This window comes from Felis catus, chromosome A3 (assembly GCF_018350175.1).
Source record: "Felis catus isolate Fca126 chromosome A3, F.catus_Fca126_mat1.0, whole genome shotgun sequence".
Classification (NCBI taxonomy): Eukaryota; Metazoa; Chordata; class Mammalia; order Carnivora; family Felidae; genus Felis; species Felis catus.
The window spans coordinates 115,320,555-115,335,218 of record NC_058370.1 but is presented as its reverse complement, the minus strand read 5'-3'; the positions used below and the strand labels follow the sequence as shown (position 1 = coordinate 115,335,218).

At 55.1% G+C, this 14,664-nt stretch overlaps 1 protein-coding gene across 6 annotated transcripts in view; it reads right to left on the bottom strand.

The window, feature by feature from the left end:
• The window catches only part of GALNT14 (polypeptide N-acetylgalactosaminyltransferase 14), a 210,333-nt gene that overhangs the window by 18,174 nt on the left and 177,495 nt on the right, over positions 1-14,664 (bottom strand). For all 6 annotated transcript variants that reach the window (XM_019827709.3, XM_019827715.3, XM_045054721.1 and 3 more), the window contains exons 7-10: positions 14,023-14,110; positions 13,211-13,295; positions 9,482-9,585; positions 1,114-1,240 (exon numbers count right to left, since the gene is read on the bottom strand). In XM_019827709.3, coding sequence (XP_019683268.1) covers positions 1,114-1,240; positions 9,482-9,585; positions 13,211-13,295; positions 14,023-14,110 — 404 coding nt within the window. The remainder of the gene's footprint in view (positions 1-1,113; positions 1,241-9,481; positions 9,586-13,210; positions 13,296-14,022; positions 14,111-14,664) is intronic.

The window sequence follows — 14,664 nt, the reverse complement described above, 5'->3', positions numbered from 1 at the left end:
TTCCTAGGCTGGCCCCCTTCCACATCATAGCCCTTTGGCTTTCCTACACCAGGGGTCCCCACTCACCTTTTCCTCCTGAAAACCCGAGGGCCCAAGGCAGCTCTCCCTTTGGTGCCCGCTGGGTTTCTCACCGCCCCACCCCTGTCCACCAAGTTCCTGCAAAAGGTGTTAACTCTTCCCCTGCTCAACCCCATGACGGCCCTGAGACCATCATGTCAGGACATGACCTGTACCTGCTCATACGTGTGAAAACTGAGGAAGGAAAAACACGGATGAGGAAAACGACGCCCCAGATGAAGAAAAGCACCAAGAGGCACTTAGCTTCCCCCTCTCCCAAATGGACTAAATGACAGAAAAGGAAAAAGGAGAATAAATGGAGAAGTGAGGCTGTCAGATGACAAGACACGAGAATAAGGGAAAAAGTGGGAAGACGGAGGAAAGATAAACACGGGGAGAGGGGTACACAGGAATTATTTCTAGAAGGAATCACAGGAGAAGTGTGTACAAAGGGACAGGGCAGGAATAGGTAAGTGCAGCACCGGGTCACTGAGACCCCTGGATCTTCATCCTGCCCTACCCCTTCCCGCTGCAGGCGGTGCAAACACCCTCTGCAAGAAGCCCAGGGTCGCAGGGCTTCCCCAGCCTGAACCCTGTCTTGGGTGCCAGCAGGGCCCTGGGGCAGGCACGTGAACTGTAGCCACTTGTGCGTCCCCAGCCTCAAATCCTTCCAAGGACCTTTCCCCTGGTGACCCAGCCTGAAAGTGGGAGCAGTGGATCTTCCAGAACTCAGAGGCAAAATGGCGTCCTCTTCCCCCAGCCCAAATGCCCCCAAATACCTGGAGCCCTGCAGGACGGTGCTGCCCAGGGACATGTGGGCCTTGTTGAGCCCTGGGCAGTCAGCAGTGGGGAACAGCCCCAGGCCTAGTCCTCAAGCTGGGTGGGCAAGCCCGACCTTCCCTGCTTAGGCAGAATCCCAGGGAGAATGATGTGTGGCTCCAGAGCATCCAGAACACTCGGGAAACTTACCAGAGAACATGGGACAGCCACAACCCATCACTGGGAAAACCCTCGGCTTTCTGTTGCCCCCTTGAAGCCCCTGGGATGTGCACTTACTTTATATATGTGTTGGCATTTCCATCTGGGAAAACATACGGGTGCTTCTTCCGGAAGACGTGGCCCACCCGGCTGCAGGGGACGATCTCGAGGCTGCCCCCGCACATCCACACTCTGAAGGAGATTTCTGTAAGACAGCCGTGCCCCCTCATCACTGCGCTGTGTCCTCAGGAGGGGAGGGGACCCAGGATGACAGCCCTGAGGACCAAGGACATGGTCAGGCCCCACTGCACCTAGCCTAGGGCTTGGGGGTGAGGAGGTGGCTTTGTAGTCAGACTGTGTGCTCTGCTGGCTGGGCAACTTCAGTTTCCCCATCTGCAAATGGGGACGACAATAACTCATAGCCGGGAGGATGACCGGAGTGAATGTGGAAATAGTGGCTGGCTTGGAGAGGCACACGTTTAATTAGCCCCTGTTCCCTCCCCTCATGGAGGACCACAGAGGGCTGGAATCAGGACCGAGGAGAAAGAATCTCCAGTCAAGAATATAGGAGAATTTCCCGACAGTCAAGGCCCAGATAGGAACGGCTGTAATGGAAGTAGTGAGTTCCACACTCTCACAGGCTAGCAAAATACAGGGGCAGGATTCCCAGGAAACCCCTGGACGAGGTGTCGGTCACCTCCCAATGGCCCAACTGCAATTCTATCATTCTGTAAGGGCGCCTGAATCGTAGCCTGGGAGGAGAAAGTCTAGCCAGTAGCTGAGAGCAGCTGTAGAGAATGCTGGAAGCCTCTACACTTGCTGGGGTTGATCCCTAGGGCGGGGATTTTGCACACATACCCATTTCTTGCTGGTTGGCTGCCGGCTCTGAAGCTGAGGGTAGAGCAGAGTCTGCAGAGGTGGCTGGGAAGAGGCCGGGGGTGTGCATTTCTCCCCTGGGGCTGTGTCCTAGCCTGGTGCTCCCGCCCCGGAAGGAAGCAGGGGAACACCAAGGTGGGGGAGGGGAGTATCTCATCACCGCTAGTATTTAGAATTGCTGAACGACCGTCAGGCAGTTTTGTGATTGCTTTTACCTTCTCTACGGACAGTGCACCTCCTTATTGCCTACACCCAGGGCAGGCTCCCCCGTGCACCCCACTGGCCAGGCCACTGGTGGGAAGTGCCAGCTTCCCATCTGGAAATTGCCGCCTGCTCCATGCTTCTGCAGTCAAGCTCAAGTGGGAGGAGGGCGGGCTGAATCGTATTCATGCCCAGGCCCATGGGTGGCTGCTCTTGGGGGCGGGGCACGTGGAAGCAGACTGCAGTCCAGGAGCAGGGAATGAGGATGTGAGTATTCTAGTGCCTTCCCACCACATATGTGCCCCACACCCTCCAGTACCTTGGGCCCTACCTCCCTGGGTTCTTTCACCCTGGGTCCTCTCTCTCTTACCTGCTGCCCCTCCACTTCCTGTTCCCTGTCTCCTCCCATTCCGGCTTTCCAAGCAGGTGCCTGGACACGATTTCTCCATTGTGATCCTCACCTGCTCGGTCACTCACCTGTCCTCAGCCACCCTTTACCTGTCCCTACTGCCTCCTGCCCTGTGCCCTTGAATTGCAGGCAAGGCTCCCTAGATACCAAGCCCACTGCCACCACCTTCCCCACACCGGCCCTTCTGCTTGCCCAGGTTCTGGTCCCAGCGCGCTACAGCTCATTCTCAGGAAGCTCGGGGACAGGGTGGGGACAATGCGCGCACTCAGATGAAGAAAGGGCTTCTCAAGATTACTTCCAAATGGTGGCAAGAACATGGAGTGAGGGAGGAAGATGAGAAGAGCTCGGCTTTGGGTTTGGCAGCCCCGAGTCCACGGCAGTCCCCCAGCCGTGTCCCTGGGGGATCCCGCTTCATTCAGCTCGCTGAGGCTGGGTTTCTTCACATGCCAAACCAAGATCACAGAAGTACTCCACAGGATTGCCGTCCACATCAAATGAAACAGAGGTTTTGAGAATACAGCGAAACGTCTTTAGTACGACAGGAAGATCAGCCGTGGCTGTGATCAGACGCCCCTGAAGCCAGTCTCTGAAACACGGACCCCATTTGCACTGCCCTCCTGTACCCACTTCCAGCTTCCTTCTTCTGCCACAGCAGCCACTTAACATTTGTGGAACTAACACTTTGGGGTTTCGACTTTCCATCAAGGTCCTCGATACGCAGCAATCTGACGTTTGGCTGGAGCACAGTGGGATCACGTGCCCCAGCCTGGTGTTTGTAGGATGGGGGGACACGAGCAATGAGTGAGCTCAGCTGACTGCCAACACCCGCCTCCCCACCCTGCAGCGAGCGCACCGAGGGGCTGCAGGGGCCGGGCCCTGGAACTGTTAGCACACGTGTGACTCTGGCCTCAGGACGTCTTCCTTAACAGTATGCTCCAAAAGTCTACTGTGCTCCCCTCATTTCCTCTCCAGCATCTCAAAATACGGTCTGCTCCAGTTCCCAAAAAGGAAAACCCTCTCATCTTGCAAAACTAGAGACGGAGATCTGGTTTACTAGATATAACCTACAAATTTTGTGCCAGCCCTCCTCCAAAAATACGCATACGTTTTGGCTGTGGTCTCTTCCTTTCCATGTATTCAAATAAGACATATGTCCCTCCTCATTTGCAAAGCGAATCCCTCCAAACTATGCCTCAGTTCCAACCCCCCCCCCCCGGACCCCTGCAACCTGTTTCTGCCTCCGTGCTTCCCGTGCCCAGGATCTTGCTTCTCTCTCCATCTTTGTCCCCCCCGTCGGCATGCACAGGCCCCCCACCTCGGAAAGCAGTCATCGGACCCTGGTCCTTCTCCACCTTCCTTCTGGTCTTCTGGCATTCTTCCACCCTGAGGCTCTGTCTTTTCCGTGTCTTCCTGACACTGCTTCCTCAGCTGGCCCCATGGTTCACGTGATGCTGAGGACTCCCCTCCATCCCGCCAGCCCTAGCTTGCTCCCGGCTCCTGTGCCAACTTCCAAGGCTGTCTGACCCTCTGCCAGGGAGTGCTGGACACCAGCAGATGCGTTTCATCTCCTACCCGGTCCTCGCCTTCCACAGCCTGCCACAGCCTGTCTCCTCTCCTCCACCTGTTAAACCATCCCTCCTCCTCCTCCTCCTTTTCCTGTGGCTGCTGCTTTAGCCTAAAATCACCATGCATCTCAATTCTGCAAACGTGAGCCATGGGAGGAAAATGACCTCTTCATCTACCCCTGGGCTGGGCTTTGTTCTGTCCTCCCACAGGTGGTAGCTTATTAGTCATCCTAACAACCCTGATCCTGGTCACGGATGTCCTTATTTTATGATGCAGAAGCGGTTCTGACCTGACACCTGCCAGCGGGTTCCTGGGGACTGAAGCACATCTCCCCACTCCTGAACTCCGCTCTCGCCCTGCCTCCACCTGCCCTCAGCACTCAGCAGCACCCGTCGCCCAACGCAGGTGTGGGTGCAAAGACGCTGGCTTCAAGGCTTTTATCGGCCAACAGGAGAGGCTCACCTATGACCAGCCACCACGCTGCATTTCCTCCACTCACTCATCCAATCGTGACAAATGCCCGTCTTTGCGCCCCTTTGGTCCGGCTGATGCTGCCCGTAGGTGCCTGAGGCCCGGATGCGCTAACAGCTTCTCTGCTCTGGAATCTTGAATGTTACAACTGGGGTGATGGGAGACACGGGGACTGACCTGCACTGCGGTGCTGCCCCCAGAGTCGGGCAGCCTGGGGGGTGCAGATTGGTGTGATGTTTCACAGGTGTATTGTGTGGGATATTTAGCACCCAGGACATGGAGTCGCCCTGTCCTTGTCTACACCACTGACATCAGGATAACCATCCACACAGATACGTGCTGACACCTGGGAAAGTCTCGGAACCCAGAGGCCCCACGCAGCAGGGGCTCGTGCGTCAGCAGTGCCGTGGACAGAGGCGTGGGGCAGCGGGCCCTCCAGGCACCGCCTAGACCCTCTACTTTCCACGTCTGCGGCTCCTGCTCCTGCAGAGTCATCACTTTCTTAAGTGGGGAGGCCGAGCAAAGAGATGCTGTAGGGAATCTGTAGGGGGTTCTCGCTGAGTCAGCGCCGGCACCATCTCCACGGTGATGAATGTCACGCAGGCCCTAATATACTCTGAATTCCAGGCAGGGAGACATGTCATTATTCCACCCTCATGGGGGGGTGGGGAGGGGACGGCGCTAGTATCTTATTTTCTTTAGGCATCAGACTCATGCTTGACGGAAAGCTGCCCTCCCCAGCCTCCATTCTCACCTCTTTTCTTCTGTCTCATCAACCCACTTACCAGGTCTTACCAGGTCCCCATGGCACCCCTGCCCTCCCCCAGACCCACCTCTGCCTGACAAGCTCTGACTGGCTGGATGGGAAAGGGGACGCTTTCTCCCCAGACAACAAACCACAGCCATCTGAACACCACTGCTCAGCCAGACCCATTTCATAGTCGGGTTTCTAAACACAGGTGGAGGGCGCTTTAGACACGGGCTCCGCCGACTTCAATGATCCTGTTTTACATGGAGCTGCACATATGGTATACAGACACACATTGTACACACGGCAGGAGGACCCGTTCTGCCTTTGGCCAAGGGGAACCTACTCAGGACAAGGGGAGTGGAGTGAGCTGTGGTGGGCTACTGTTCTCCACAAGTCCACGCATACAAATGTGGCCATAGAGACCCGGCTCCTTTTAATGATCTTTAAGTTCTCAGGACCTTCTGGGCCTGGAAACTCTGTTATTAGTTTTTAATGAATGCATGGACTTGAGTAGAGATCATTTTCTGGTCTACAAAACCACACCTCATACCATCTGGGGCCATCTCGCTGCATCCAGGCCCCTAGCTTCTGAACAGGCACTAGCCACAGGCCCACCATGGTCACCCAGAGCCATAAGCCTGCAAATGCCAAGGTGGCACACTTATCTTTCCATAATCCCTATGAAAACAAGCCATGTGTGTCGTCTCTGCTGGGCCCAGGGTAGACGTGGGGAAGTCCAGGGGCAGTGGGAAAGGATGGTCCTGGGGGACTTCATCGGGGCATGGAGCTTCGGCCCAACGGCCCAGAGAAGGAACCGAGTTGTGGCCTGCTTTAGTTTAGTTCCCTGTCTGTGGGGAGAGGACTTTTCATCAGACGTGGATGCTCTTCTCAGATGAGGCCATCTCCGTCACCTTGAGCCATCCAGCATGAAGAGGGAGAGGCAGAAAGAGAAGGTTCCAGGGAGAAACTAGTCCAGCAGGTCAGATACATGCTCCTTTAGCAGGTGCTGTCCACCCCCCACCCCTGAGTCTGAAGGGGTAGCAGGGGCATTAGCTTTATCTACTTACAGCCAGCTGCCCTGGGGCAGGGGAGGGTAATCGTCACCTTTGCTGCCATAACAAAGGCCACACAAACCTGGTGTGTGGGTTTGGCTGGGCCCCCTGCTGAGGGCCTCCCAAGGCCCAAATCCAGGTGTGCAAACCACGTTCCATGCTGGGGGCTCTGGAGAAGAATCCACTTGCCAGCTCCCAGTCCCTTGGTTTGGAACACGGGTAGCCAGCACTTTCCAGTGTTCTAGGCCTCTAGGACTAGAGGTTGCAGGCATATTCTCGCCTCGTCCCGGGTTTAGCGGCAGGCAGGCGGCAGGCACAGGTGAATGAACGCAAATACAGAGAGGGCCCAGGCCTCGTAGAGAGGAGAACTGGGTGCGGAGGGGCCCAGAGTGAGTGGGGTGGGCGGGAGAGCGGGAGGGGAAGGTGTGCTAGTCCTGGGGGAGGCCGCCCCGGAGCTGTGTTGTGCAGTGGAGTCCACACTCGGTGGAGGAGGGAGGCCAGGTGGTTGCAGAGGGCCGGGCATGTTGGGGCTGTGCCTCTGGACTGATGGCTGGAGAGGTGGGCACGCACCAGGAGGGACTCAGCTGAGGGGTGTGGGCCTCGTCCTTAGGACAAGAAGCACCCACGGTGGCCGCCATGCCTGGGAAGTGGGAGAGACCTGCATTTCAGTGCTCTCTGGCCCAGTGGGAGGCTGGCTTTGAGGGGAACAGAATAGTCCTGGGGCTGGAGAGAAGGGTGGATGGGAACGATGATGCTTCGGGTGCGGATCCCGGCACTTGGTGAGCTGGGCTGCGGGGAGGCCCCCCCTGCCACACCCTGGAGCCAGAATTCCTTCCCTCAGCACCATCCCTGAAGCTTAGAGAGCTCCCCGACCCCACTAAACCCCCGATCGTCATCCCCATCCTGATGGACTCTTCCAAATGCCCACTCGGGTGCCTACCTATGTTCGCACGCAGAGTTGGGGTGCTCCATGTGACATACGCACCGTTGGAGAAGCCCTGCATCTTCTGGCATATAAAATGCTTAAAAAAAAAAAAAAATCCAGAAATGGCTTTCAAAGTGCTGAGAGCCGGCTATAACATAATGGGATGCTGGGATGGGAGAAAGCGGTGTTTCCTGGGATAGCTGTCTGTAGAGCTTTTTCGTGTTGGATTGTAAAATTTTAAAAAAAATTTGTGTTGGATGGGAAAATGCCTCTCCCACACCTCCGCAGAAGCCCCTCCCTACTTCCCCAGTGGAATCAGCGCTTGTTAATGTCCCACGACCGGAAGCAACTAGCTGAGATTGCCACTTAATGTGGGCAGATGTGTGTCAACATTGTTACAAACAGAAGGTACTGGAAGGTTGGACCGGAATGTGCCATCATTAAAAATAACGTGCTGCCTGAATCCCAAAGTGACTGCCACGTGGAGGAAGGCTCACACTCACTTTGTAGGGTTCAAGGGGGCAGAACAAGTCCCAAAAGACAGAGGCTAGAGGGAGATGGGTTACCACCAAGGAGAATTTTCTAACAGTTTAACACAAAAATTCACAACAAGAGCATGTGCCGAACTGTGAAGCAGTGAACGTGTTGTCATAAACAGCACCTGAGCAGAGACAGGATGTCTGTCAAAAGTGCTATAGAAAGGATTCGTTTGATTGTAGCAGGAAAGGCCGGAGCACATGAGAGGATCATGAGAGACACCTTGAGAGGCACGATGCCCTGGGCTCTGGGCTGCCCAGAAAGACAGAAATCTCGTCCCCATTGGGATCGACAAGAGTCTACCCGGTTCTGAGCTCTTCTGGGCCCGTGCAGGCACAGCTGATCTCAAACCCATATCCGATTTATTTCCCCAGGCTGTTCCAGGGGACGGGTGCCAGGAAGGGGAGGCAGTTTGGTTCATGGGATTGGGGTTTTCTGCTCGTTTGTTGAGCTTCCAATCTGGCCCCTGATGGCAAGAGATGTATACTTTTGATGGGTTTCTCTACACTGCCCAGTTTGGGAGAACAGATGCTGTGGGTCAGGCCAGCAGCCATAAATTCCTGGAAAATAACTCTTAGTGACTGAGGAAGAAAGCCATAAAACACTCTGGAGGCAGGGACAGGAAAAAACACTGGCAGAGGACAATGCATGAGATTACTGCTAAATGCCCAGCCGAGCCCCACGGGTCATTCTCAGGCCACGTCACTGCTCCGTGAGCCTGTGCCCAACGCTCCCCAGTGACACTGTGGCCTCTTCCTCTCTTTCTCCAGTGTCTTCCTCCACAAGTAGTTACCAAAGCCACCTTCAAGGTGGCCACTACCATAAGCACTAGAGACAGCTGGGAATAAAACAAAATCGAATCCCAGCCCATATTCTGGTCACTTCCTGGATCTTGCCGGCTAGGAGCAGGGAAAGGAAACCAACACAACACCTGCTGGCGTTGTGTGCAGATGGCTTTGGGAGTTTTACAGACCCAACTCTGTGGAGTTTCACAATAACCGCAAGGAGCACCCTGTGTCGCACTTCTACTACATGAGGCAGCTCTGGGCTCACTCAGTGCTACGAGCTACACGAGCGGGTCCCGGACTGCTCTTTCTCCCGTAGCTGCAGAATGCAGGCCCACACCACTACAGCCAGACACGCTTGCACAGTTTTGCACCCCTTCCACCCACACCCCTTTCTCTCTCACTAAAAGACAAGGGCCAGATGCTCCTGGGCTTCTGTGGCGATGACCCCAGACCCTCTTCATTACCCTGGTGCTGAGTGCTGTGTGCACAGAGCAGCCAACAGATGTTACCCAAGTCACGGGGTCACTGTCAGCCCTCTCCATCCCTGGGCCCCTTCCAAGATCCCCAGTTCAGAGCTCCCAGCTCAAGCCTCCGGCTTGGTATTCCTCCTTAGCCTTCCTGGCTTTTGCATTTCAACTTGCCCCTAACGGTCTTCCCCGGGAAGGCTTTCCTGGTGCTCAGCGTCCGTGCGGCCCCACGGAGAAATGCCTTGTTACCTCCACCCTCCCGGCAACCACTCCTCCGGTGCCCCCACTGGTCTTGCCCCCAAGGAGTGACTTACTGGCCCCTCCCAGGCCCTCACTCCAGGTACACGTGGTTCCAGGACACAGAGATGCCACCTGGCCCCAGGACGCAGAGAGAGCGACTCACCGAAATTCTCTCCACCCCAGATGTCCATGTCTGTATCATATTTCCCCAGGTATTCGAACCAGGATTTGTCCATCACGAAGAGCCCTCCAGCGATGATCGGAGTCCTGTGCATTTGGAAGGAAGGGAGGGAGTTACGGGAGAGAGACTGCCGTCACATTCGTCTGCCCTGGCAGTGCAGAGCTCAATACAATTTTCTCCCCATTTCTCTTCCTCTTCACAGGGCCAATGCATTATTACCTAAAACAAGAACATGCTCTGGAGTTTTTTCTTTTGATTTTAAATCTCCCGGCCTCACAGACAGGCTAATTTACTCATCAGCATGCCTTCCATTGGGGGAGCTGGGATTTGCTCAGAACACTGCTGCTCTGAGGGCCTGGGGATCCTTCACTGGCCTCTCCCACAGGCCCTGCCCAGCGTGGCTCTCTTGGGGGATTCCATTACTGGGAGCCCGGGCAGCGGGCCACTGACCAGGCAGGGAAGGAAGACTGAGGCAGCACCTGTTAACAGCACATCCTAGGGTGCCTGGGTGGCTCCGTCAGTTAAGTGTCTGACTCCGGCTCAGGTCACGATCTCCCAGTTTGTGAGTTCGAGCCCCGTGTCGGGCTCTGTGCTGACAGCTCAGAGCCTGGCACCTGCTTTGGATTCTGTGTCTTCCTTCTTTTCTCCCCCCCCCCCCCCCACTGCTTACACTCTGTTTCTCAAAAATAAATAAATATTTTTTAAAAATTGCACATCCGGGGCGCCTGGGTGGCGCAGTCGGTTAAGCGTCCGACTTCAGCCAGGTCACGATCTCGCGGTCCGTGAGTTCGAGCCCCGCGTTGGGCTCTGGGCTGATGGCTCAGAGCCTGGAGCCTGTTTCCGATTCTGTGTCTCCCTCTCTCTCTGCCCCTCCCCCGTTCATGCTCTGTCTCTCTCTGTCCCAAAAATAAATAAAACGTTGAAAAAAAATTTTTTTAAAAAATTGCACATCCATTTTTTGAGATTGTGTTCTCCTTTTCTTCCCTCTTTACCCCTCTATCAGGGGTTATGTCACCTATGTTGGGGTCCTAACCCCCAGTACCTCAGAATGTGACCTTATTTAAGGAGCGAGTCTCTATAGAAGTTAAAATGAGGACATTACGGTGAACCCCAAACCCATGTGACTAGTGTCCTTAAAAAAAGGAAACACAGAGCCAGAGAGACAGACGTGCCTAGAGCGCATATAATGTGAAGAGGCACGGAGAAGAGAGCCCCCTGAAAGCCAAGGAGAGAGGCCGGCATTGGCCTCAGAAGGAATCGACCCTGTCGACACTTTGATTTTCGACTTCAAGCCTCCAGACCTGCAAGACAATACATTTCTGTCGATAAGCCACTCTGTGTGTGGTACTTTGCTGCAGGAACCCCAAAAAACTAATACACCCTCATCTTTGTTTTTTCCCGTGGGATCCCACCCCACCTTCCCCTGCCTCTGGTGCCTGAGAGAGATTCCAGAGAAGCCACTTGGAGAGGAAAAGGCTGCAGAGGAAGGCAGACAAGGATAGCAGAGTCCAACCAAATAATCCAGCAAGTTTAGGGACGTGTGTCTATAAGGATCGGTGGCTGGGAGAGGTGGGCAAGCCCTCAGGGACCTGGCCCCTCATCCAGCGCGTCCAGAGGGTGAAGGCAGTTTTCACCCACGTCAGTTAGTTGATGGAGAGCAGGTCCAGAAACCAGGTCTCCCAAAGCCACGCCCCCCTGCTATTTCCTGCAAACTGACCTAATGCTGGGAAACACTCATTCTGGGAGCAGGGATATTCCCACAAGAAAAGAGCCCACCCTCAGAATGCCACCACTGGGACAGAGAAGGGTAACACCAGGAGGTGGCTGCACCACCGCCCCCTTCGTCCTTGATGTGGTCCACCACCATATCATGTGCTGCCACTGTTGGGTAGCTGAGAAGCTGATGTGTGCTGCATGGAGCTCTCAGTGTGGGAGGAAGGTTCTACTCTCCCTTTAGAAATAAAGGGCAGGGGGCGCCGGGGTGGCTCAGTTGGTGAAGCGTCCGACTCTCGATCTCCACTCAGGTCACGATCTGATGGTTCAGGGGATCGAGCCCCTCATTGGCCTCTGCACTGACAGTGTGGAGCCTGCTTGGGATGGTCTCTCTCCCTCTCTCTCTGCCCCTCCCCAGCTCGCATGTGTACTCTCTCTCAAAATAAATAAATAAACATTGAAGGAAGGAAGGAAGGAAGGAAGGAAGGAAGGAAGGAAGGAAGGAAGAAAAAAGAAAAGAAAAGAAAGAAAGAAAGAAAGAAAGAAAGAAAGAAAGAAAGAAAGAAAGAAAGAAAGAAAGAAAGAAAGAAAGAAAGAAAGAAAGAAAGAAAGAAAGAAAGAAAGAAAGAAAGAAAGAAAGAAAGAAAGAAAGAGAAAGAAAGAAAGAAAGAAAAGGCATTAGCCAGCATGCCATCTGGCTCCAATCTCCCTCTTGGCATCACTCCAGATTATGACAGCTGGAGGAGGAGGGAGGAGAGGCCGGCAGGTAGGTGAGACAGAGGTCCCTGGTAGAGCTCTCCTGAACACACACGTCTCTCTGGAGTGTCCCCATTTGGCTCTTCATAGCTCCTGGGTTCACAATCTGACTTATGTTCTTAAGTTAATTCAGTGCAAGTGAGCAAACGTTTACTCTATGGCAGGTCCAGAGATACGGAGATGCCCATGAAGAATGTGGGGCATCCCTAAGTTACCGGCCAGAGAAACTGCATCCTAGTGGTCTTGTCTGTATTTCTCCAAGCACTTTCATCCTCCTGACACCCCACCTGAAGCAGACAGCTGTCAGCTTGGAGATTCCCCAACAGGTCTGGGACATGCGCACCAGCCTTAGGTAGGAACACCCACACCACACGTTCTCAGTGCTCAGGACACAGGCTCCCCGCTGGGTGGACACCATGCTCTGTTCTACCCCCGGCCCCGCGACAGGTCCCGGGCCCCAGGCGGCCATCCTGCCACCATGTGCAGCGAATCATAGCAGGGGCCTGAGGAGAGAACACCCGCAAAAGAGCCTGGAGTTGATGCCACCATCTCATTCTCAGACAGGACACAGCAGATGTGTGTTTGTTTGTTTGTATATATTTTATTTTGAGGGAGAGAAAGAGTGCATGCATGCAAGTTGGGGAGGGGCAGAGAGTGAGGGAGACAAAGAATCAAAGCAGGTTCTGCACTGACAGCACAGAGCCCGATGCGGAGCCAGAACTTATGAACTGTGAGATCGTGACCTGAGCCAGAGTCAGATGTCTAGCTGATTGAGCCACCCAGGAGCCCCAGACGTGTTTGTTAACAAGCAGCAGTGGCCAGGCCTCGAGATCAGCCTCTGCTTACAGCACTGCTGACCTGACCTTTCCCGGGCTGAATCCTGCCTGGTAGCTCAGCTCTGGCCCTAAGGAACCATCTTTTCCCCAGTCAGAGGCTCAAACAGGACCATCTAGTCCTAACTTCCCAACGTTTCGCGGGAAGTGTAAGTACGAGGCGCATGTGTGGGAAGGGTGACACCGGGCAGCTCCTCAGCACAGGCCTTACCAGGCCCCTGTCCCCTCAGAGACGTCTCCTTGAAGACAGAAACTCTTGACGTAAGGGGAGAGGGGGGCTGGCCTGGCAAGGGTTCTCCTGGTCTCTGCCCAGTCCTGAGCGTCCAATGTGAAATGCCTCCTACACTCTGCAGCAGCGGGAAGGACCGAGTGGTGACAGACCTGCCCAGCCACCCCTGCCCTGACTTACCTGATGGGCTCGGTGGGGTCCAGGCGCCGAGCCTTCTGCTCTGGGGAGAGCTGCTCCCACTGGAAGTGGAGGCTCCAGTCAAACCCTGGAACACAGCACCGAGTCGCTTGATTTGGTCTCTCACGTGTCCCTGCAGAGCCTGCGCAATGGGTCCCTTTTCTGGAAGCTCATGAACGCATCCGGGGAAGCTGGTCCCAGGCTGGTCAGCAAGAAGGCCGCCAGATGTCCCTCCCACAGCTTCTCTTTCTCTACCTCCTACTGCCTCTCTGAGCCTTCTCTGCTGGGCAGTTAGAGGATAAAGGGCAGACGATAGAGTCACTTGTGACAGAGTCTAAGGGGGACAGGATGGGTAGTTACGGGCTTGGCCCTTGGCCAGGAGCATTGGGGAGGCGCCAGCAGGTTTTTGTAAGGGGCTGAGCTATCTCAGATCAGTTTTGGGGAACCAGCACTAGGCCCTGAGCAGAACCTTGGTGGGCCTCAGAGAGAGCGTAGCGACCAGTGCTGAGGTGACAGAACAAGTCAGGCCTGCCTAGCTGGGGGGGTCCTTGCCTCCCTCCTATTCTCAGGTCCCAGAGTGAGCCCATATCAGAGCCAGGGCTCTGGGGGCTGGAGGCATCATCCTACACACTCCCCTGGCCGTTCCATTCGTGGCCTCAGTGGTAAGGCCACAATGGAGCCACCAGCATTATAGGACTCAGGGCTGGACGCTCCAGACAAACCACCAGCAGACGCTTCCCCCACTTTCCCCCTTGAATGCAACAACCAGGAGGAGCAGCGAGTCCTTGCTAGGGAGGGGTGCTGGCCCTACTCACCGCCCCTGAGCTCCGCGGCCGACTCGATGTAGTTGAAGTTGTCCAAGCTGATGATGTCAATCACGGGGCACACCACCCGCGTGTAGTCCTGGAAGACAGCAGACTCCGGGCTCAGCCTGTGGTGCCAAGGAGCCGGGCTGGGAATCAGTGAGCTTGGCAGAGCCTCACCCTGGTAACGCCAGGCTGGTTTTGTGGCCTTGACTAAGCACTGACAGCTCTGGATCTTAATTTTCTCATCTAGAAAATGGGGTACCGTGACCTCTCTGGTTCCATTGCCTAAAACGCCAGGAACCTTTCTCTGACTCCTGGAGTCCTTCTCAGCCACAGTGGCCTTCGGAGCATGGTGGGGACACGGCAGGGGCCAGCTGGAGAGGGATGCACACGAAGAAGGGGAAAGCAGGAAGAAGGGGGCTCTAAAAGTCCTTCACCATCAGTGGGGTCTCAGGAGGCAGAGGCCACAGCCAGCCTGGAAGGTGACCTCTACCTGCAGTCCCATGAAAAGAAGCCACACACCCACAGGAAAAGCACTTTGGAATTTCCAAATACCTTCATTCTATGCCTACGTTTACGAATAGCATCTCTAGACATTCCTAACTTCAGGTGTCACTTGTGATGGTCACAGATCGGTGCCTCCAGCCCTGA